This window comes from Pleurodeles waltl, chromosome 5 (genome assembly GCF_031143425.1).
Source record: "Pleurodeles waltl isolate 20211129_DDA chromosome 5, aPleWal1.hap1.20221129, whole genome shotgun sequence".
In the NCBI taxonomy this organism is placed as follows: Eukaryota; Metazoa; Chordata; class Amphibia; order Caudata; family Salamandridae; genus Pleurodeles; species Pleurodeles waltl.
This window is the reverse complement of record NC_090444.1, coordinates 1,715,523,321-1,715,548,872: the sequence shown is the minus strand read 5'-3', so window position 1 is coordinate 1,715,548,872 and position 25,552 is coordinate 1,715,523,321. Positions and strand designations below refer to the sequence as shown.

Here is a 25,552-nt window from a genome sequence, read left to right as displayed (position 1 = left end):
CAACAATCGAGTAATGGGTGTAACTGTTTGAGAAAAATTGGATATGAATCTTCGATAAAAATTAGCGAAACCCAAGAAACTCTGGATCTCTTTGACATTGCAAGGAGAAGGCCAATGTTGCACTGTCTTTATCTTGGCAGGACCCATACTAACACCTTCTGGTGACAAAATGAATCCTAAGAACTCAACTCGTTCCACATGAAATGCACACTTCTCCAGTTTTACATAGAGATGGTTTTCTTGCAACCTTGTGAGGATGGATCGAACATGGGAAATGTGCTCCTGTAGATTGTCGGAAAAGATTAAAATGTCATCTATATAAACCACAGCAAACGGGTCGAGGAATTCTCGTAATATATCATTAACGAAATGCTGGAAGGCAGCGGGAGCATTGCATAACCCATAAGGCATCACTTGATATTCAAATAATCCGTATCGAGTCCGAAAAGCGGTTTTCCATTCATCCCCTGAAGCCACTCGAATCAAATGTTATGCTCCTCGCAGGTCCAATTTGGTGTAGATTCTAGCATTCTTTACTTGATCTAATAAAACTGACACTAAAGGCAGTGGGTATCGATTCTTGATGGTAACCTGATTGAGGGCTCGATAATCAATGCAAGTTCGAAGACTCCCATCCTTCTTTGGTACGAAAAATAGTGGGGATGACACTGGAGATTCAGAAGGACGAATAAAACCATTAGCAAGATATTGATCCAAATACTCCTTTAAATGTTGATTCTCTGCTTCGGTCAATGCGTATATTCTGCTACATGGCAATATCGCACCTGGCTCCAGTTCAATTTTGCAGTCGTAGGGTCGATGTGGTGGCAATTTCTCAGCCTCCTTTTCTTCAAAAACGGCGACTAAATCCTCATATTCTTTTGGGATTTCTGCTGTCTTTAGTGCACAGATCACTGAAGAGTGTGATGATAAACAGGCCGCTTGGGACTTGGTGGACACTTCCACTCCATCATGAAAGCAATTCTCTTTGCAGTAAGAGGAATTCATCTTGATCGTTCATTTGCTCCAATCAATTTGTGGATTATGTTCTGTAAGCCAGGGCAGACCCAAAATGAGTTGAAATTGTGGAGCATCTATAAAATTAAAGATTATCTGCTCCTGATGTCCACCAAAACCTTGCATCTGAATTGGTTCGGTCTCATGGGAAATGGGTCCTGAAGAAAGATTGGTTCCATCCACAGCTTCCAAAGTAGATTTCTTGATAAATCGAATACTCATTTTACGAGCGTATTTGATATCACAGAAGTTGTCCGTAGCTCCAGAGTCTATCATAACTGAGATCCCTTGAATTTCCTTCTCAAGGGTCTTAACTGATACTGTTTGTACCAAATGTGGCGCTGCGGTTTGTAAGGTATTCGCCACTCGTTGATCTAAAGGAGTTGTCTTGGGTTCTGCTTTCATCAGGGCAACTCCCTCTACTGATGAAGCTGGCCTTTTCCCGACTGAAGAGCTTTGGGTTTCTTGGGACACTTTTTAACAAAATGCCCAGATGCACCGCAATATGAACATAGTTGATTCACTCTTCTTTTCTCTTTTTCTTCCTTAGATAAAGGACCTCGGAGGGAACCAATTTGCATTGGTTCTTCTATCGTTATCCCTTCTCCGCGTCTCGTATGATCATTTCTTACACGATCAATTCTCAGGGGAAATGGTCGATACTCTCTTCTCTTTTCTGCTCTTCGTTCAGTTAACCGGTGGTCAATCTGTAACACAAGATCAATTAACTCCGAAATTTCGGTGGGACTATTTGGAACTTGTGCTAAGGCATCTTTCAATTCATCTCTCAGTCCACGATAAAATATGGCGGCTCTTTTTGACTCCGGCCAGGCAGTCTCTACAATGAGTTTATTGAAATGAGCCAGATAGGCTACTAGATCTTTATTACCTTGCCTGATTTCCAGTAGTTCATTGTCAGTGGCTTGAGCTGCAGTTCGCCGATCAAATATTCTTAAGAACTCTTCCTTGAAATTTTGGAAATTATATAAAACATGATAATTTCTGGAAATGATTGGCATGGATCATGCGGCCGCATCTCCTGTCAGATAAGACAATATAAATGCCACTTTGGACTGGTCTTCGGAAAAAATGACTGGTCTACATAAAAAATGCAATGAGCATTGTGTCAGAAAAATCTGCGCCTTATTTGGATCCCCACCGAAGCGCTCGGGTTGAGCCAAAGGAATAATAGGGGAAACTGCATGAATTACTTGAGTGGATATACCTGCAGACTGTGAAGGGCTAGGGATTTGTGAAAACACAGATTCATTTGATTTAGTGGTGTTCCCTAACTCATTTATTCGCTGTTTTATTTGGACTGTTTCTTCTATGGTGTTATTTAATTGTTTCTGTAACCCTTCCAAAACGGTGGCTAATGCTTTTATATCAATTCCTTCTGCCATTCTGCTCAGGAGGAAATCTGTTTTTTCCCTAAAAAAGGGTGAAGGCACTTCAATCTGTCAGGATACTTCAATTCGATTTCCTCAGAAGCAGAAGATAACTCCTCAGTCCCGACCCGAGCTACTCACAACGAATATTAATCCTTCGTGCTGAGTACCCCGGAGGGGGAAAGGGTAATGGGATGGTAGAGAGACTGCCACAGAGATGATGAACGCCAGTACTCGGTCTGCCTCTTCACATCTAAGATTGGATACAGCACCTGCAAGAGTCACAGTCGCAATTACTAGGGACATACAACATCAGTTTTTGACTTTCTACTCTCAACACTTAATTCTCTTTAATTCTATTATTTCTTCACTCACCCTGAGTTCTCTGTAGCCTTGCTTCTCTCTATAAATGATAGCTCTTCTTAAAAAAAATGCTTATTACTGATTCTGGAAGAACTTCTCAACCTTTGTTAGAGATTGGTTTTATGTTGCTATATATATATATATAGTTGGTGATAATGTGTTCTTCAAATCAGCTGATGTTATTTAATTTCTCCTGTCTTATTGTGACTTCTGTCAATACTTGTATTTGTAAATTCTTGTTTATTAAAGTTAGTTTCTCCTTTCTTACTTCGACATTTGTTGATAACTTGTATTTGTAAATGCTTGTTTATTACAGTTAGTTTCTCCTTCCTTACTTCGACATCTGTCGATAACTTGCAGTTGTAAATGCTTGTTTATTTAAGTTTGTTTCTCTTTTAAACTCTATTTTGTTTTATTACCATTGAATTTGTAAATGCTTATTTGTTAACAGTTCGTTTCTCCTTTAAACTTGGTCTTCGTTTATAACCTTGACATTTGTAGATACTTGCTCTTTTAAAGTTCGTTTTTTCTTTGACTTTAATATCTTAAACAAGAACCTTGTAAACATAAGGTTAATTCATACATTAACTCTGTAGCCTTGCCGACTTCCACGGGAACGGTCTACTATCAAACTCTTCGAATAAACCTTGACAATATTTATCCGTTTTCTATAATATAAATCTTCAAATGTAATTTTACCTCACAGGAGTTTCTGTTCTGAAGCGCGCTCTCTCTCCACACAGCTGATTCCTGTCAGACCTCAGTTGAAGTGCAAGGCTTCCAGCTGGAGAGCTCGTAACCTAGCAACCAACCGATTGCAAGACTAGAACTGTAACTAACCTTCAGGACTCACAGCGGCCATCTTGGATCTTCTCTTCTTGATTCTTCCTTTGAAATAAGCGCAAGATTACTCGGCAAACCTTCTTCCAGTTTGGGCTTTGCTGTCTCCACTGAGGATATCTCTTTGCTTTTCTCATGCACTTCTTTGATTTGACTTGACAAGTTTGTGTGGTCATGACAACTAGCCCCCATAGACTCACAATGAATGACCTTATTACATTTATTAAGTGCTAATGGCAGTCTGTGAGCAGCTAGAGAAATACTTCTTACTCATTTGAATTGTAATTTAAACTCCTTTTTAACAGTAAAGTTGGCTTTTGGCTTACTGTCTTGAAAATGCTAAATTTAGAAAGTTTACTTTTTCCTGACTAAACCAAATGCCCCTTTCAGCTACAGTCCAGGGTCACATGACTTTTAAAGGCTCTCCTGTGGTGTGATGTGTACTCCTCGAAGACAATTCACAAAGGATCTAGGTGAGGAGTGAGTGTCCCTCCCCTGAGCAGGGTGGCCTAGGGGGTTTACTTAACCCCTTCTTGAGCTTTAAAGGGTAGCCTGAGGGGCTGTCCCTAGGCCCCTCCTGACCACAGAAGATTCCTACCCTGTTATTGGCAAATGTAGGTTACACAGGACCCTTTAGCCCTTTGTTTCACTAGACAGACTGGCGCAAACCCTTGGAGTGGATTGGAGCATATCTCAGCTTTGCTTCAGATTTCTTCTATGCTATTTCCGTGTCTGGTTATGGAAAGCTTTAACAAAGAAAGGAGGGACCGGGAGTGTTAATGGTCCAGTGTGCAGTCTCCCATCAATGATAATTAAATATAGGTACACTGTTCCAAATAGAAAAGTCAAACCAGGAGACCTGTGATCTCAGGAGCTAGAACCCTCAAGCATCACTTTGGATGACTAGCATCATCATCGGGAAAAGCTCCTCACTAGGCCGGCTCTGCAATGCCTAGTGGGCACCCCGATGTGGGGGCTCTCAGCCGGACTCTTATGATAGTGACTGATAAGTTCAGCTATACAGAATGTAATGATACAAGTCACCACCAAAAAACAAAAAGAGAGGTTAAAATTGGTTATTCATCCACTGGACACCATCATTTAATCAATCTGATATAACAAGGATGAAGACCAAGGTTAAAATCAAAAACTTGAAAGAAGAATTGAGGATTATGCTCAAAAACCTTTAAAAAATGATAGATATTGTAGAGAGTCCTAAACATTTAAAGAACCTCTATATTTTGGTCGACATGTTTCGCGTCTATTGGTCCATCCGGATCCATTGACGCTTCATCAGGACCTACATAACTAAATAATCAGACCTCTTCGGAGTAAGTATCATAGATTAAGATACATAGAAACCGGTCACTTACTTAAGTTAACTGGTTAACACAGGTACTCGACCCCTAATCGAGACCAGGTTCCTTGGGTGGTACGTCTCTAGGACTCAACGTGACACTAAATAATAATCACCGGTCCAGCTTGTTGGACCTAACCTCGGAGACGGACGACCCGGGTCGTCCGGTGATTATTATTTAGTGACTATGGAAAGCTTTATCCATTCCCTTGCCAAGGCTCCAAAATGTCTGGGATGACAAAAGACTAGCGTCAGGTTCCTTTATGGTGTGCTGGAGGAAGCCTTTTGAAATGTAAGTGGCACAGGGAATAGCCCTGCCCCCAGTAATATAAGCAGGATGGCCCATCCTGTCTCCATCCAGTTCCCTTTGTCTCTCTGTCAGGGAGGCTACACAAGCCCCAACAGCTCAGCTATTTACAGTCATGTGACCAGGCACAAAAATAATTAGGGCAGGATAATGCCAAATTTCTAAAAGTAGAATTTTCTGTGACTTAAAATCTGACTTTACCATTAAAGACGACTTAAAATTACAAGTCATTTGAGTCTAAAACTGACATCTCTATCTACTTCCAATCAAACGTTAGCACTTATTAAATGTAATAAGGTAACCTAATTTTACCCTATGGAAGGGGCCTTATCATACAGATAAACAAAGTTAGGAGGTTCCCTCTATCAGGACATGTAAAACGTGGAAACAAATGTCCTACGTTTTAAATGGAATGCATCCTGCCCTTTAGGGGCTCCCTTAGAGGTGATTTATATGTACTAAAAGGAAGGTTTGGGCTTGGCAAAAGGTTTATTTCATCATGTAGTTTTATAGTTTAAAACTACATTACAGGCTGCAATAGCAGGCCTGAGGCATGTTTTAAGGTATTACTTTAGGGGGTGGCACAATGAGTCCCACAGGCTCACTTTTAGCATTAATTTACATGCCCTGAGTACCATGTAGTACTATATACTAACGACTTACAAGTAAGTTAAATGTGACAATCCGTTGTAGATCAGTTTTACCATGTTATAAGAAGAGTTGTGTGTAGTTTTGCCATGAATACATCTCTTTGAAAGTTTAACTGCTCATTTCATTTGATTAGTTTATTTAAGACAAATTGTGTATCTCGGCATTATTCATGATAATCCATAGATAACCAATGTTTTTAAATGTAGCAATCCTGCTTTTTTGCTCACTTCTCATTGACTGTACTGTTGCGCTCAGTATTTCTTGTAATGCCCCTAACCTAGATAACAGATAGATAATACAAATAATACATAACTGATTCAAAGGTGTGCGTTTTGGAGCAAGATAGCCTAAAGTGTGCCAGTGGAAAATGCTGCCATATCTTAGCATATAGGACACTCTTCATCACTCTCACTTCTGTGCAACGCAGCATCTTTGGTTGCTGTGCTGCATTGTGTGGACAGATAGTAAATACATGCCTAAAAGTTACAACTCTTTAGTGATATGTGTGTAGCAGTAAAAATGAAATCACCCTTTCTCTTCATTTCAGCACAAAGTTATCAGGTATAGAAGCAAGGAAAAACATTATTTTAATTTGGGTGATGATTAGAAGGTTAATCTACTCTAATTTAGTAATTCTTTGTTTGAAATATGCCCTAGTTTGAGACAATTGCAACCACAAACACTGCACGACAAGGTAACTCCAAAGTATAATTGCCATACAATTCGATTTATTTTCTCTTCATACGTTTCTGCCTTCGTAGTGTCACAGTTGTAGGGAAAAAAATATATTTTTAAACTATTCGCAGAGCAGCACGTCATAGGTTTTGACATAAAATGACTTGTGTGGTGCAGTTTTACCACATCAGTAAAGTAAAGCAGTATCACAGTGTGCAAAGACCGTGCCCTATCACCAGTAGCGTACACATGAGGTAAAAATAAGCAGGTAAAACTGAGCAAAGCACTCAGTAGTGGTGTTACTACATATCACTTTTCCCACAATGATCATACATAAAGTAGGGAAAGCATATAAAAACATTATTTTCACTTTGGGCTTTACCTGCCCGTGTAATCTGTAGTTGAAATGAGCACCTTCGTATTTCTTCTAGCTTTGTGAACTTGTATGGCCACATTATTTCAGAGTATCACATGTTATCACTTGGCCGATTGTACTGGATTTTTCTTTTTTATGAGCTATTGTGCAATTTGCGCATCCGGCACCTTAACCCACTGAACGACTGCGCCATTCCTTAATCCCCAACCGCTGGTTGAGAGCCGGCTCGAGGCCCTTCAATCCTATGTTTAAATGACTTTAGATTTTTTGTCATAAGCAGGTTGACCAACGTCTACACAATATTGGGTCCCCAAAAATTAAACATTTTAGTGCTTCTGTTTGGGAGATTAGGTTATAGTAATTTACAGAAACATATTTTTAAAATTATACCCTTAACATACAGCGCAATCACACCATACATATTAGGTGACAAACGTTACCAAGTTTGTTATGCATAAAATAATAAAACTAATGACACAACCTCGAGTACTATTAATATCACACAAAGTTGTGTTACCATTTTAATATATATTTATAACTATTTATTTGAAAAAATGAGAAAGCTCAGTTGTTTTGTAATTTGCAGGATGGGGTCACCTCACCTTCTCACTGCTGTGTTCTGCACCAATACATCCAACATAACTTTTGTAGATACCAACCGTGGCTCGAGCGTAATGGAGGTACCGAGAGGACAGGGCTGGGCACCCGCTGAAAGAGCTCTCCCTGCAGTTTTCAGTGGTTGGGGTACAGCTGCTAGCTCCCTCCAGGTCAGCAGTACAGCACGTTTCCTATCTTTAATATTTATTTAGAAAACCAGTGAATGCTCTAAGGATACCTTCATTTGCCTTTAATGAAACCGGTTGGATATACACACCAGGAAACATTTATTTACCAAACGAAAACACCTGAAACGCATTTTGTTACTTTTATGCTTTCTAGTTATAGAGCTCAAATAGTACTGGCAAAAAACTCTGCTTGAGCAGAACTGGTGTCCGTAACATTTTGTATGTAATGTAGCACGAAGCACAGTTTCACAGTGTATGGGACAGTATTGAGAGACATCATTCTGATGAGCAGTAACAGTGGAAAGTACGTCTATTAGCACACCGCACTTGCTCGATCTGTATTTTTCAGGTTTAGTATTCGTGATAGCCATTATTTATCATTCTGTAGTAAAGATTAATATTGCTCGTCAATTTTCGAAATTGGACAAGCTGGGCAAAAAGTTTCTACTGAATACAAGATGCTTGAAACTGCTGAGGAATGGTGCAAAATTTAAATGGTTATCTGGGAGAGGAAATCAGAGTTTGAGAGTTACTTCTATTCCACCAACAGAATCATGTAAATCTATTTCCACTCTCTCCACAGGAAGGGCAAGTGAATCCCCCACGATTTGTTGTCCTTTCCTTGTTTTGCATTGAAGTCTTACTAAAGACGGCCGGTAGATGTCTTAGCCTCTTTTCTCCCACACCAAAAACTGTGATGGGGCACATTATTACTCAAAGAGACCACCTTATTTATTTCACAATTGTGCATTGCCCTCGCTCTTCCCCTCTCAAAACAGAAGCCCAAATTTACAAACATGTTGTATAGGGGTTACATGACAAAAGTGAGACAGACCTGCACACAATTTTTGCTTGATTTAATTCCAGTGCAAACTTATACTGCGTTGTAAGGCTGCCTCAAGGAAAGCGCTGCTTTGTGTTACTCTGCGTCAAGGGGCATTCCATGAATGGTACTTAGGTGTTCCCATGCAACTCTCCATGGTTTCAGATGCAAAACCCTACCTACTAAAAATGGAAGATGGGGGTTCACCCCCCAAAAACAATGGCACTTTAAAGCAGGTATTAAAAAAAGACATTATTTTTTCTCCTAACATTTCCCACTTTGCATGTGTGTTTCACTGTACAGCACACAATCGCAAGAGTGAAACGTTTTAAAACTTGCCTAGGCATAGAATTTTGCATTGGAAAGGCACCCTTCCAATATAGAAATCGGTGCTAGACTCATGCGGGTGCTCAGGAGGCCTGACTGTGCATCAGTGCTAAGGAGAGAGCAGGGGAGGATCCATACCTCAGTAGGCTTGGTGCTTTCTTGCTCTCTTTCCCACATGCAAAGCAGTGCAGCAACTATGGGTGCTGCACTGCGTTGTGTGAGAACTTCACAAATCTTGGTCAGAGTTTGTTCTACAGTGGCTGCTTCCAGTGGTTTATTTGTGCAAACCAGCCATTATTATGAAAATTGTGATCTCTATAAATGTCAAAACCCTACCACGTTTTAGCTTTAGATTTTTGGAAACTATTCTCAAAATACAGAATCCTTGCTATTTCCCCCAGTCTTCCAGTAAACGGGGTTCACTAATTTGTTTTACTTTTTTCTTTGATCTTCAAGTAGAACTGGAAGTAGAACTTGAATTTTTTTAACAACCCCAGGACTTTAGTGAGAGGATGTCACTGGGCAGCACTTCCACTCTGAAAATTGTTCCAAGCATCACTAATTGCACAAAGAAGCTAGTATACACTTTCAGAGACCCACACTTGAATCCCTAGATCTTACGATCTATGGGCCTGATTCACAAAGGTATGCTGGTACTTTAATGTAAATTTCTGATTTTATTTAAACTCACAAACTAATTTTACAAGTAGTATTTTCATGACTGCATTTTCACATACAATAATAGGACAGGCCTATCCTGTCCTCCACGGTGGTAAAGATACTACTAATAAAATTAGTTTGTTAACAGCAAAACATTATAAACTTAGACTAAGCTGTAAGTTTACATTTGTGAATCAGGCCGTTTGTCTTCACTGCACCGGCCTGCAGAGTTGCTGTGTTGCCTGTACTTGTTCAGAGGGACAAGTGTTAAAAATAACTTTATAATTTCACAGACTTTGATAAATGATATTTATTTTAAGAAATATAATTTTCAAAGGTGAGTCTTAAAAGAAAAATACAAAAATACATTAAAAAAATACTTTGCTTTGTAGAGTGTTAGGGATCATTGAAAGACAAAATCACAAAATAAATATTGAAACATTATATTCAAAATAACCACCAACAGAATCCAAAGTACCAAATAAACAAAATATGAGAAAAAAGAACAAAACCCTAAAATACTGTAATGTGCAACATATTTTTATACAAAAGAAAGACACCCCTCTGAAAATGCTCAACAAAAAATGATGCACCGAGTGGAACTCATATAGCTTTTATTCTTCATTTAGGGGCTAGTTAAGGTATGGTTTGTGTCTTTCCTGAGATTTGACCTTAACATTAACTTCTGTTAATACAGGAATTCACAAGATGAAATTCTAAAACTTGACTTGAGTTTATAAATAAATAAATGAGAAAGCATGAATGTGTGTTACATAAGAAAATGTTAGTAAGAAAAAATCAAAATGATAAAGCATTTGTAAAGAGTGAGTGCTTGAACTTATGTTTTTTTGCAACTAAAACATTAGGTTAACTAAATGTTTAAACATGTACATTGCTGGCAGGGGTTACAGGTAGGATTTTCCACTGCTAGGTGTGAAGCGAATCCTGCTCCTAATCTCAGGTATCATTGATAGCTTGAACCATAATTTTACATTGAAAATACTTTTCTGGTAGTCCAATGTGTCTATACTTTACATTGACAATGGCATGCTTATATATTCGCCAATGTCATTGTAAGCGATACATTGCCATCTGCATTCTTCTTAAATGCCTGAACAACTAACTAACGGACCCTTGAGGTACAAAGGAAAGAAGCACAGCTCTACAACATTTTCATCTTTTCATCTCCACCTATTGAGGGAATGCTTTTACTGTGAGATAACACATGGGCCTGATGTGGGAAGGGGTGACACTGACAGAGGAGTTCACATTTCACTCGTGTAATTACAGCTGTTGATGGAGGTCCATAAATGATGGCCATATAGGACATCAGCAAGTCTTCAATGCAGTACCTTTTAGGAGACCCCTGACATTATGCCAGTTTTCGTTCACAGCTTTGTACACATTTTTTGAAGGCACTAGTGGGCCACTTAGCTACACATGGGGCATAAATATTTTTATAAATAATCCCGGATGGTTTCAAACTAGCTCCTTCACTTTTCCCGGGTCGTGTGTATTAGAAAGTGATTCCCTTTTACCAACAAGTTTGTACATAGACATATTTGTTTTCTAAAAAAAATCCTGAAAGAAATACCTTGCTTACGTGCGTTACCAACGAAAATTCAAAATAAAAACACCAATAACTGTTAAAACCATAGTTTTTATGCTTTGAATCACTAGTACAAGCGCTGATGCCTGTTTTGCTGTTACATGTATGTAAGTACATGTAAAATATTCTCTCTTGTGAAGAGATACTCTCTTGTGAAAAGAGAGTATAAACGTGTAAAAACGTCTCTCTTTTGAGAAAAAAAAGTAGAAGTAATGTAATTAGTGCCCCCCTTAAAGCTACGACACTGACAGTTTTTAACAGCTGCAACAATGAATATGCACCAGGCAAATTTGCACACAATGATTTTCAGTTGAGTAATTTGCATAGTTATCGGTATGTATAATACCCAAACTGATTTTACTTATTGAGGAGTCGATGTCTGTATCTTACAGAAACAAAACCTTTTATAGTAACACTAGCAATTAAAACTATGATATGAGCAATGGAGGAGAGGGCCTATTTAGATAACCAAGCTCTCATTTATTGTCTAGATCTACCAATGCAAAAACAGGGTCACAGTAGCAAACCTGTCTTATGCACACTGCATCTGATCAATTGTATTTATTTTATTATACATATTACACTTGTTATACATTTTCTGTTTTTTTTTAATCTCTGAAACAATGCTAGACGGACTGGTGCTGATCAGGTCACAATTTTTTCAAAGTTAGTAAAACCTCTGTTGTAAACAAGAATGATTGCAGTTTTTTTTGTTTTGGTGTTATAGGCCATCACCTATTCAGTTCGACGTTGCTTATGACACAGCTGACCACATATAAAGTGTCTCTGTGTTAGTTGTGTTTTAAAATTAAAAAACTACAAGACATGAATCTTGACAAGCACCAAGGCTCAAGCTATGATTGGTGCAGCTGGTGTAGTGGCACTGTCTATGGGCAGCTGGGCAGTGCACCCCAATAATGTCTTTCACTATTGAATTGGGTCAGGAGGGCCAATTGTCCTTGCTTGCATTACAGTCAATGTCTACGCTACCTCACTCCACTGATAATCAGTCCAGATCGGTGCATGCACATGTAATATGTCTGCCAAATGGTTCCACAATTAGCAACATTTTAAAAGCAACACAATATAAAAGGCTAGCAATGACGGAGGAACTCAAACACCGACTTGACAAGGGAGGTGCTGCCACACTTATATTACTAGATTTAAGTGCCGCCTTTGACAGTGTTGACCACTCAATAATAATTGAGAGGCTGAAGGAGGCAGGAGTGAAGGGTAAGACATTGAATTGGTTGACATCCTTTATAGAGGATAGAGCCTTACAAATTATGGAAGATTCTTGCTTAGATGGGGGGTACCACAGGGCGCAGATATCAGTCCCACACTTTTTAATATTTATCTATGTTCCCTGGCAGACATCGTTCAGGACTTTGGGTAATCCATAATATCCTACGTGGATGATATGCAACTTGTTCTTTCCCGCACTGACAGCCTGAAAGGAGATCTGCACCAACGCGCCCCACATCTGGAAAAAAAGTGGCCAGCTGGATGGCAAAGTGGTGCCTTAAATTAAATAGTTACAAAACAGAACTAACGATTTTAGGGAACCTAACAGATCCGTTCCCAAGGACTGGCTGGCCTGACTGTCTGAGGGCTCCTCCAAACCCAAACTCTTCTGTTAAGCATTTGGAAATGTGGCTGGATAAAGCCCTGATTGTGGATGCACAAGCAAAAAAGCTTGCAGCTACCCATTTTGGACTAAAGACCATGTGTAAGATTTTAGATTTGATTCCTAAGGAATCCAGAAGAATTGTGAACCAATCCCTGGTGCTGTCCCACCTGGATTACGTGAACTCTCTCTACCTCCATTCACTGAAATATGTGACAAAAAAACTACAGGTAGTTCAAAATACATCTGCCAGAACTCTTCTTAATATCCTTAGATGTGAAAGAAGCGATTACAATGTTACACTGGCTACCTACAGAAGCCAGAATTAAACTTATATCCATGCCTGGCACATATAGCATTGAATAAGAAGGGCCCTCTGAGAAAAAGAGATCTTATATCTTATTTCCCCATATTTTCCAACTAAATCTCTTCACTCCACTATGATTCATCTTCAAAATATTCCAAAGATTCATAGAACTAGATGGGGAGGAAGATCATTTGTGTATCTAGTTCCTAACTTTGGAACTTGCCTCAGGAGTTGCAGCTTTTAAATGAGGAATCAAAGTTCAGGGAAATATTCAAAGCCTGGCCTTTCCCACAATAAATCTCGAAATTATATCAAATTTTTTGCGTCGCTGTGTATGATGCTCTCTCTCACCTAGCGCTTTCGCACACAGGGTAAAGCGAGTGAATCAATTAGAGCATTGGTTCCCAGCCTTTAGTCTGGGGACCCCTGGGGGTCGGCGAAGCCTCGTCAGGGGGTCAGTGACTGATTAGAAAATTTATATCAACATATTAATAAAGTGTATATAAATAAATTTGCTAAATGTACAATTGAACATTTTAAAATATACTGTAAATGTTAGGGACAATGAAATTGAAGGCTAAAAATTAAATTAGGTTCCTTAGTATCCTCATACTGATTTGTGGGAGAAGTGCAGGTGCATCAAATTGAATTTAGAAAAGCTCCAATCTTCCTAATAAAATTACATTTTTATTATTTTTTTATGTAATTTGTTTGCAAATTAAATAAAATGTGTTCTCATTTGTGTATGTGTTTGATGAAATGTGTATTGTTTTGTGGTTCAAGTCATTGAAAATGTTTAGGCTTGGGTCCCTGGCTTACAGTAATGAGTCCTTGGGGGTCCCTGGATTCCAAAAATGATTCAGTGGAATTCCGCAGTTCCAGTAATGATAAAGTGGGGGCCCACAAAAGTCAAAAGATTGGGAATCACTGAATTAGAGGTTTGGTGCCCTTAAATCTTAAAACTATGCCACATCGGTCACTCTATCGCTCTGTGCATCTTTTCACTCCAGTGCACATGGTTCATTTAGAGCAAGCAGTGACCATGCACATGGAAAACAAAAGAACAACAACAAGTACTTCAAATGAGAAACAGCGAAGTGTGAAGTTTTCAATACTGAATCCGGATCCTGCTGGGGTCGGGTGTGTTAGGAGGGTCCACTTCACCCACCCACTTTGGTGGCAAAGTCCAGTTGTCAAGCCACCTTCAATAAGATCAGTTTGACTCATCATAGAATAATGTCCATTCATAATTGTCTCAAAGAAACATGACTGGTTGGCCTCTTTGCACATTCTGAGGTATTAACTCTTTGGACTGTAACATCTCATTTATTTACCGAGTATTAACACAGCGGGTAGAAGTGTTTCTGGTTCCTTTCACATCACTGAAGCCAATAGTTCACTGATGAAGAATGCGCAATCAATCCAGTGTGGAATAATAAGAACCTTCTTCAAGTGACGTACTTTTAAATGCGGATGAAAGACTGTATCGTCCTGTAAGACAAACATAAGATATTTAAGGTAAACCCTAGGGAAAATGAAGTTTCAGAATAGAGAAGAAAGAAAATATGTTTTCCCCTCATTAAAATATGCCTTCCACTGACCATGAATGAGTAGAATAAAAAATATGCACACAGCATCTGCTCAATTGTTTTTATTTTATCATTTATTTATTACATTTGTAATTTGCATACTATAAATTTAGGACGTAGCTTGTTGTTTGATTTCAAGTCACATCTTGGCAATGGATAACATTTGAGGAGAGTTAGGGCTCGTGATGGCATGTTCTAATGTCAGATATTTCACAAGATAGCATGTCTCATACAGATTATTCAAGCCATGAATAAATCAAGGATGTTATCACTTTTCAGAAGTGAAGAAGAGGCAAGGCACTAATATAAAGCAGATGATTTTTCAACAGCTTGAAGTTCCTGATAGGACTTTTAGATCGGACAGAGGATTTTGAAGTGCATTTCTTCACAAAAGGGAGCAGCTAGAGCTTAGCCAGAGAAAGAGAGATTTGATTACCAAATTTAGATCTTTGGCTTTTCTCAAGTTCACAGTTTGAACATTTTGGCTTCTGCAAAGCTATCATTTTGGAATGTTTAACTACAGAATGTTGATGTAGCATAGTTTGGAACTGATCAAAGTGCCCAAAATGAATTCATGGTTTGGGTGGGAAGCATCATTTTGCAGCATCCATTATTATGCTCCTTGTTCACTGTGTGTTGGGATGGGAGTGGTGCTTGCCTGCTAAAAGGGCATGTACCCTGCCCTGAGTGATCTGACTGCATACCTTGACTTACTTTTGGCCCAGCTAGCATGATAAACCTGTGTGTGCGCTGAGGAGTGGGCCAATTTTTAGAGATTCACAGAGCTCAGCAGGCGTTGTTTCTCTTTGAAGGGGTGTCGGCCTACAGGCTCCATTCATATATAGTTCTACTGAGATGTGTGGAGTCTGTGTACACCTGATTGATGTTTGCCACATGTGTGGCAGCAAGAGACTGTATGTGGTATGAGTGATAGAAAGTGGATTATTAGTTGGTGTGGATGGTAGTCAACCACAAGTAACAATGTTGCTTTTCTTGTTAGATCGAGTAAAGTATTTAGTCATTTAAATCTGACCTCAACCCCTGATATCTATGACACAGAGCAGACAGGCTTAACTGAAGACAATGTGTAAATAATTTAGTGATGCCAAAATAGTTGATGTTGGACATGGCCCTTTTTAGGGGATTTCCCTGAAACATTTTGCTTTTTGCTGACTCTCGGTGTGGCTACAGAACTCTGGGCACTTTCCTTCTGTACTGCAGGGAAAGTGCACGCACCATTCCTACTCATGCCAGGAAGAGGTGCTTATGTGACAGTTTGAGGTGCTGTACACAGCAGTGCCCTATAAGAAGGTGCACTACATACCTAGGGTGGGTATGGCCCTGGCCTTTAGTGAAACATTGCACTGAGTGTGCCATCCACCAAATTAGACTGATCACCATGTAATAGACCTGGTAGCGTAGACCTGAGGACGCACAGGTGCACCGATGCTCAGGGTGGCATCTACACTACTAGAGACAGCCCTGAGTAGGCCTTCTGCTACACCTGGAGCACCCCCGGAGGGCAGAGCAGGTGGTAGGCAAAAGGAAGGACAGGTATAGAAGGGTGGTATGCAAGGGTGTCCCCTGTTCTGGTAGGGGAGAACCCCCGTGGGTTTCCCTACTGAGGAGATTGGCTCTTCCGTGAGGCTTTTCTGATCCTGTTTGATAGGCCTTAGGGGCCTTGACACTTTTCCACCCTAGGTACATTGTGAAAGTGCATGCATGCACACCCTACAAATCTTAGGAAATGGCACCTACCATTATGTGCACACTTGCACGTGGGTGTTTTCATGTATATACTGAGCCTGACATGGCATACCTATATGTGCACACTTGCACATGGGTGTTTTCCATGTATGTACTGAGCATGGCATGGCTGATATGTGCACACTTGCACATAGGTGTTTTCAAGTATATACTGAGCTTGGCATGGCATACCTATATTTGTGCACTTGCACATTGGTATTTTCATGTATATATTGAGCCTGGCATGGCTTGCCCAAAGGTGCACACTTGCAAGTGGGTTTTAGTGGGTATACACTTGGCATGCCTGCCAGTATGTTCACACTTGCACATGGATGCTTTGATATATATTCTGAGTCTGACACAGCAGGCCTTTATGGCCACACTTGCACCTTTGTGGGTTTTTTCAAGTGTGTGTCCAGCCTGCCCCAGCAGACTTGTGTGTACCCCAGGGGACCTGTGCCCACGGAGCCCATGTGTGGTTTCACTACCATTGAGAGCTGCTCTGCCCAAAGATTAATATGGGGGAAACTTTATAATTAATCCTAGCTGCAATAGTGGATTGAAGTGAAGCAGTCTCATAATGTTTACTATCATTAGATTCCTAAAGACAAAACATTTCCAATGGTAAGGGTGGTTTTGTCAGTAATACCTTGGAAATGCCTCTTAGAAAGTGGTCATTTCCATGTTCTAAAATCCCTTTTGTGTGCCTTTTTAATTCAAGCTTCATTACACTTCGAGGGGGGTAAAACACATCTATGCATTCTCCAGTGACAGCTAAAGAATGTAGGCAACTGGAATGACAGACCTCTGCCATGTGCGGGCCAGGGACATCAAAAACCTCATTTGAGGGACCTACACTTTCTACTGTGACATCTGGAGAGTGGTGCCCTTCTTCGCTTGCTGCAGTGTCACACTCTGAAGTATGCTCCCCAAGGGCTTGTTTGCTTGCTCCTGTTTTGTGTGGAGGTCTCAGGGACATCAAACACCTCATTTGAGGTACCTACACCTTCTACTGTGTCATCTGAAGAGTGGTGCCCTCCTTCGCATCTATGTTATCTGCTGGATTCCGCAGGATAGCAGCAGTTTGAGCGGAGAACTAAAAATTGTGCCTAGAGATTGAATTTTCCTTGTACGGAGCCTGTGAAGTACTGCCTCTTTTCAAGGAGTGTGGCCCTTCATCCTGGGGTCACATCATGCATAAGCTTTTGGTTGGCAGTGAACAGATTACTGGGTGTGGGACCCTGTGAGTCCCGCTGTTGTTGAGTGTGCCCCAATTCTCTTGTGCAACACCCTACTGCATGCTCATTGTGTGCTGTGTCTGTGTAACTGGTTGCGACCCTTGGAGGTGGGGGCGTACCTGGAACAGTGCCTCATTCTATCTTGTGCAGTACTGCTGAACAGACCTGTGTGTGTGTGACCGGATTGGTCTGATGTGGCTCAAGTCATTGTGCACCAGACATTGGGGGTCATTCTGACCCTGGCGGCCGGTGACCGCCAGGGTCACCGACCACGGGAGCACCGCCAACAGGCTGGCGGTGCTCCCAAGGGCATTCTGACCGCGGCGGTTCAGCCGCGGTCAGAAAGGGTAAACCGGCGGTCTCCCGCCGGTTTACTGCTGCCCCATTGAATCCTCCATGGCGGCGGAGCGCGCTCCGCCGCCATGGGGATTCAGACACCCCCTACCGCCATTCTGTTCATGGCGGGAAACCCGCCATGAACAGGATGGCGGTAGGGGGTGCCGCGGGGCCCCCGTAAGAGGGCCCCACAAAGTATTTCAGTGTCTGCTTTGCAGACACTGAAATACGCGACGGGTGCAACTGCACCCGTCGCACCCCTGCAACTACGCCGGCTCAATTCTGAGCCGGCGTCCTCGTTGCAGGGGCATTTCCGCTGGGCCGGCGGGCGCTCTTTTGGAGAGCGCCCGCCGGCCCAGCGGAAATGTAAGAATGGCCGCCGTGGTCTTTTGACCGCGGTGCGGTCATTTGTCGGCGGTACCTTGGCGGACGGCCTTCGCCGTCCGCCAAGGTCAGAATCAGGGCCATTGTGCCTCAATTCGGGGAGCTACAGAACAAGAACTGATTGTATGTTCAGATGCGCCAGATGCAACAGAAATCATCGCGCACCAGGAGTGGTGTCTCATTCCCAGGAGTCACTGCAATGGTAACTTTTCCTGTACAAGCGGAATTGTCTGGTGCAACTCAAGCCATTGCGCACCAGATGCTGGGCCTCATTCCAGGGAGGCACAGTATCACTGACCTTTTGTGTATGAGCATAATTGTCTGGTGCAACTCAAGTCATGGCGCATCAGACATTGGGCCTCATCCCAGGTTGGCCCTGCATTCAGCATTTTGGTTGTGCATTCAGAAATGTCTGGTGCGACTCAGGTCATTGCACACCAGACCTTGTGCCCATACCCGAGGGCACAGAATTTGGTGAACTCTTCATGTGCAAACAGGACACCTGGGGAGGTCTAAATCATTGCACCCCAGATGTGGTGCCTCCTCTCCTGAGAGGTGCCTGATTGGTAACTATCTGTGAAGTGGAGTGTCTGGCTTGGCTAGGTGCCACTGTGAACAGTGTGCTCCAAGGCAAGCCTCCCTCTGTGCTTTGCAGACTGGGGCCCGCACTGGAAGGCAGATATGGAGACATATGAGTGAATTTCTCAAGTGGGGGGCCAAACCTCCATTTGCCGACTGTTGGCTGATCAGCCATTATCTCTTTCTTCCACTATACCTTTACCCCCAAGATCCTAAGTGTAACTACTGGCTGAGAGCAGCCTAGTATACCGGAAAAGTTTGCTTCATTTCTAACTCTGATGGGGGCGAGAGCTGGTTGTACGGTAGAGGAAGGTTTGGGTCCAAGAGGGGTCTGCAAAATCATTTATACCCCACTCGTCAGTTGTCAGAGCACTGCATTAGTGTGCTAAAAGCAAGTGTATGCTAGCATGACTGATTCCCATGGCACCACATAGCATAGTGAGAGTGTGGTGGCGGGTGGCAGGACTTGATTTCACTGTGCAGCATTGATCCTGTGCATGTTGTTTACTAGAGCGGTTGCCATTGACATTTACTGGTGTGGCCTAGGATGCTGAGATATTTCAAAAGTGCTATAGTTCCATGTATGTATACATTGCTGTTATTGTTGGAAACTGGAATGCATCCTACAACTATTTTATATCGAATTGTCGTGATCACTGGGGTGGTTCTCGGGCTGCCAATAAGGTGATACAGCATGTGGGTGCAGGGAGGGTAAGTATTGTTTTTTCTCACTGCTCATGGCGTATTAACACTGATGGGCTTCGTACTACTAGTGATCTTTCTGAATGTGATTTATGCCCAGATTTACATGACATTCATGTGGTGTTACTTCTTGTGTGTGTTGAATACACATTTTATTTACATACACCTCATGCGAAGTCTTGTTTGTGACGTTCAGTGTACTTTCTGTGTGGACGTGCTGTGTTAATGCTTACATATTGCTCTGTGCCAAGCTACCCAAGGGTGAGCGCAGGTTATACAGTAAGTGTAATCACCCACCCCTAACAGGAGTGGTAGTTTCTGCCTGGCTAGGGCCTCACCTCAGCCAACCACAAGGTGCCGCCTCTAACAGTTAAAAAGTCAAGTTACAACACAATACATATCTTGCTCTAATTTATAAAAACAGAGAATAATTTAATGAACATAGTGACAATAAGGGGAACCAGATATACATACTCTTAAAGTTTTAAATGAAAACAGCACCAAAAAACAATAGCCGCAAATAAGGTCATCTGGATGCACTTGACTGGAACCTGGGTGCGACTTAAGGCCAACTGCGATGGAGCAGGGGTCAGATAAAGAAACCAAGTTTTTCCCTGTTGAAAGTTTTACCTTTTGACTTAGGCCCTCATTACAACCCTGGCGGTTGGTGTTAAAGCGGCGGTAATACCGCCAACAGGCCGGCGGGAAAAAAATGGGATTTGGACCCTGGCGGTTAATGCTATCCAACACCGCCACTTTAACAGACTGACCGCCAGGGTGGTAACAGCCGCTGGGCTGGAGACTGCAGCCTCCAGCCCGGCGGCCGTCACATTCCCACCCTCGGGATTATGACCCGGCCTACCGCCATGGTTTTCCTGGTTTTTGTACCGCCACGAAAACCATAGCGGTAGGCACTATCAGTGCAAAGGGAATCCCTTCCCTGGCAGTGATAGGGGTCTCCCCCGCTCCCCTCCCTCTCCACAGAGTCCTCCCCCACCTGCTCCAGCCCCCGCACATATACACACCCACACGCGCACCCATATACACACATGAACACATGCATACCCACCTCCACCCACGCATGCACACATGCATACCCACACACCACAACACACACCAACATACCTTGTCACAAACATGCATCCACAGCACACAACACTCACAATCACTCATTCATGCATGCATCCAACATGACTCACACCCGCATGCACACATCCCAAAACATACACACCCCCGCCCCCACATACACACAACACCCCTCCACCCCCCGCTCCGGTCGGAGAACCCGACTTACCTGCTTGCAGGGGGTCCTCCGGCTGGAGACCGCCCGCGGCACTGCTGTCAGCAGCAGCGTCCACCAGCAAACACCACCAGGCCGTATCATTGCTCATGATACGGTCAGTGGTGTTTTGCTGGCCTGGCGGTGCTGCTGGTCCGCCGCCATGACCATCAGCGGTGTTCCGACAGATTTCTGGCGGAATACCGTCGGCGGTCATGATAGGCATTGCCGGCTGGTAGCCACGCCAGCGGTATGTTGGCGGCCGTCACCGTGGCGGTAGGCGGTCAATACCGCCAATGTTGTAATGAGGGCCTTAGTCTCTATACTCGAAAATCCGCAGCTTCGCAAGGCAGCAGGCTGATGCCAAAAACTCCTCGAGACCATACAGCCTTGCGCCAAGTTCCTAATTAAGCTATTGATTTTTGCCAGGAAAGCTCAGAGTGAGAGAAACATAAAATCTGCCCAAGGAGGGTCCTTCGTTAGCAATAAACCTTTGGTGCCTTCACCCGTAAGACGATTACTGCCTTCAGACTTAATCACTTTTTTTGGAGTTCATATTCCTCCAGCAGAGCAAGGCTGAAAGCTGTAGCTAAACATGACTCCATGGGTTGGCATTGCATCTAGCCTGCCTGTTCCGCTGAAACAGATTTGCTGTTGTGGAAATACTTGGGCTCTGATTTATACTTTTTGATGCAAACCTGCGTTAACGCAGGTTTGCATCAAAAAGTACACGGCCGGCTAGCGCCATTCCTGGATGCCAGCTGAGCGTCATATTTAAGCTATGATGCTAGCCGGTGGTAAAGCCCAGTTGGCGTCAAAATTATTGACGCTAACTGGGTGGGGGGGGCGTATGGGAAACTAGAGTTTGTAGTGAAAGAACGGTGCTAGTCAGGTTAGAGTAAAAAAAATGACTCTAACCTGATTAGCATCATTATTTCCACGCACAACCCCCATGGACATGACTCCTGTCTAAGTCCCCTGGGCATTGCCATTGTGCACAGTGCCATGTAGGGGGGCCCAAGTTAGGCCCCCCTATGTCACTTTGCAAAAAAAAAAATATATACTTACCTGGACTTACCTGGGATGGGTCCCCCCATCCTTAGGTGTCCTCCAGGTGTGGGAGCGGGTGGGTGGGTGTGTCCCTGGGGGCAGGGAAGGGCACCTGTGGGCTGTTTCCATGGTCTATAACCATGAAAAAAAGGCCCACAGGTACCCTAACGCCTGCCCATACCCAGTTGTTAAATAATTATGCTATGCAGGCTTAGCGCCAATATTTAAGGCCCTCCTCTTCCCGTGCGTGGTTTTTGCATGGGAGGATAAATAAGGTTCTATGGCCTTTGAGTCCTTTTTTGCCCAGGAATGCCTACCTTGCATCTCATTGATGCAAGGTAGTTTTCCGCAGACAAAAAATTACTTTAACTCCAATATTTTGGCGCTAGACATGTCTAGCATCAAAATATAAATATATGGAGTTAAGTTTGCGCCAGGTCTGCGTAAAAAAAAAAATGGCGCGATTCCGGCGCAAACAGAGAATAAATATGCCCCTTAGAGCGGGTGTGTTAGAAATTGGGTCTTTGGTTGGCAGTCAGGTTACCCCCTGTCCAAGCAAGGGCGCTCACTCAAGTTAGGGTAAAGGAGAATCACACTCAGTTAACTCAGCTCAGCAGGCTTAACTTCAGAAGCAATGTGTAAAGTATTTGTACCAACACACACAATAATCAAGAAATAAATTTTAAAAAGAAGGGTCTTAATCCTTAGAAGACAGTGAGAACACTGTTGTTACGCAAAATACCTGGTTAGCGTCAGAAATAAAGCTGCATGGGCGAGAGTGAGTTGGAAAAGGGAAGCTGTGCGTCGGATCCTTTCTCGCAAGTGAGGCCGAGCTTCGCTTCCTTTTCTGATTAGGTTGGCGATGAATCGTTTTTCTCCCTCGCAAGAGAGTGATGCATCGATTTCTGGGGGGGGGTACCTCGGATCCACCCAAGGGTCGGGTTGACTTGGACGCCCAGGGACGATGAGTGGAAAATCCGGTCTAACGGTGTTAGAAAACCACGGTGCGTGGGTTTTGCTTCGTTATCAGCCTTCATAAGCAGGCGCTGCACATCGTTTCTCCAGCTGCAATGCATCGATCTCCCAGCCGCAATGCAGGTGGAGCATTGATTTCTGCTGTGACGCCAGCAGCAAGTCATTTTTCAGCCGCATCTCGGAAGGTGTGTCGATATTTTCACCGCACGGAGGTCTGTGCATGGATTTTCAGTCTTGGTCTGCTAGCTTCACCTTCCAAGGCCTCAGGAACTGGATAGTGCATCACATGGCAGGGCAGGAGTCTCAGCAGAGAGTCCAGGTGCTGGCAGGAGAAGTCTTTGATGGCCCTGAGACTTCAACAAAAGGAGGCAAGCTCAGGAGAACCCCTTGGAGATTTCTTCACAAGCAGGAAGGCACACAAAGTGCAGTCTTTGTCTCCTTGCACAGGCAGAAGCAGCAACTGCAGGATAGCTCCACAAAGCACAGTCTCAGGCAGGGCAACACTTCTCCTCAGCTCTTCAGCTCTTCTCCAGGCAGAGGTTCCTCTTGATGTCCAGCAGTGATCTAAAGTCTGTGGTTTTGGGTGCTCTTCTCATACCCATTTTGGCCTTTGAAGTAGGCTTACTTCAAAGGGAAGTCTCTCTTGTTTGTGAAGTTCTGCCTTGCCCACGCCAGGCCCCAGACACACACCAGGGGGTTGGAGATTGCATTGTGTGAGGGCAGGCACAGCCCTTTCAGGTGTGAATGACCACTCCTCCCCTCCCTCCTAGCACAGATGGCTCATCAGGATATGCAGGCTACACCCCAGCTCTCTTTGCCTCACTGTCTAGAGAGAGGTGCAAACAGCCTGACTGTCAAACTGGCCAAGACAGGGAATCCACAAACAGGAAGAGTCACAGAATGGTTTGAGCAAGAAAATGCCCACTTTCTAAAAGTGGCGTTTTGAAACACATAGGGGGTCATTACAACATTGGCGGTAAAAGCCGCTTACCGCCGTGCAGAAGACCGCCAACACACCGCCGCGGCCGCGGAATTCCACCACAGCTATTATGACCCACATTTCGGAATCCGACAAAATCCAGACACCCACACAAGTCCGCCACACCAAAGGTCTGTGATAAACTGGCGAAAACAAAACCGACACCGTCACGCCAACTGAAATACGCCAACACTATCACGACACATGAATCCACGCGGTGGTCTTTCAACTGTGGTATTCCTTTGGCGGTACACATCGCTGCACTCAAAATACACACACTCTTACAAAACACTACCACATTGGACAATTCAAAATACACACACCTGATACACATACACACACCACTCCCACACACCCAATACACTATAAAACACACACCCACATCACCCACAAACCCCTACGACCACTATTACAGAGAGAAGGCCAGAGAGAGACACCACCATCCACAAACTAGCATCCACAGGCACACAACACCATCACCCACACAACTTCCACGCACAAAACACCACACACCACTACATATCACCACACTTATCATCACACACACCACCCCACACATCACCTACACCACCCCATGGCACGGCAAAGACTCCCCAGGTTCTCGGAGGAGGAGCTCAGGGTCATGGTGGAGGAAATCGTCCGGGTAGAGCCACAGCTATTTGGAGCACAGGTGCAGCACACCTCAATTACAAGGAAGATGGAGCTATGGCGAAGAATAGTCGACAGGGTCAACGCAGTGGGACAACACCCAAGAAATCGGGAGGACATCAGGAAGAGGTGGAATGACCTACGGGGGAAGGTGCGTTCCGTGGTCTCAAGACACCACCAGGGGGTTCAGCGGACTGGCGGCGGACTCCCACCTCCTCCCCCACAACTAACAACATGGGAGGAGCAGGTCTTGGCGATTCTGCATCCTGAGGGCCTCGCAGGAGTCGGTGGAGGAATGAACTCTGGTAAGTTAAACCTTTAACTACCATATCCCCCACCCTACCTGCATCCTATCACATACCCCCACTCTCGCCCCCACCCTTATCACTCCAACTCCTCACAAATGTACCAATATCACAAACCACTCATCCCAACACAAAGCCCTGCATGCAACATCAACGCATGGACACCCATCACTAAAGCATGCCCACTGCACATACTCAAACAACCCCCTAAACCATCATCACACAAGCCCCCACACAGGAATGCCAGCACTGGGGTACACAGTCACCCACTCATTGCACACCATGACACACACAGATGCAATAATCATGCCTTTCCACCCCTGCAGGACCACTACCCAACGTCACCAGACAGGAGGGTTCAGACATCTCCACTCCACCCACATAAGAGGCCCACAGTGATGACCAGCCCGGACCATCGGGGGCCTCAGGACAGTCGGTTCCCCTCACACAGGCACAGGCCACCACAGACCTTCCCCCCTCTGGAAACAACAGCACAGCACCCACCCAGCGGGCCCATACCTCCGTCCCCAGGACACGTCAATCAGCTGTGTGTCCACCACCACAGGGAACCCAGGATAACCCACCACCCCAACAACAACAGGGACCTGGGGGCACTGGCAGTGGGCACAC

General features: G+C 43.6%; 1 protein-coding gene across 1 annotated transcript in view; it reads right to left on the bottom strand.

The window, feature by feature from the left end:
- Positions 1 to 9,386: 9,386 nt before the first annotated feature.
- Positions 9,387 to 25,552, bottom strand: part of LOC138296695 (adhesion G protein-coupled receptor F5-like) — a 578,562-nt gene continuing 562,396 nt past the window's right edge. Inside the window, exon 21 of the mRNA XM_069236067.1 lies at positions 9,387 to 14,603. Coding sequence (XP_069092168.1) covers positions 14,530 to 14,603 — 74 coding nt within the window. The 3' untranslated portion in view covers positions 9,387 to 14,529. The remainder of the gene's footprint in view (positions 14,604 to 25,552) is intronic.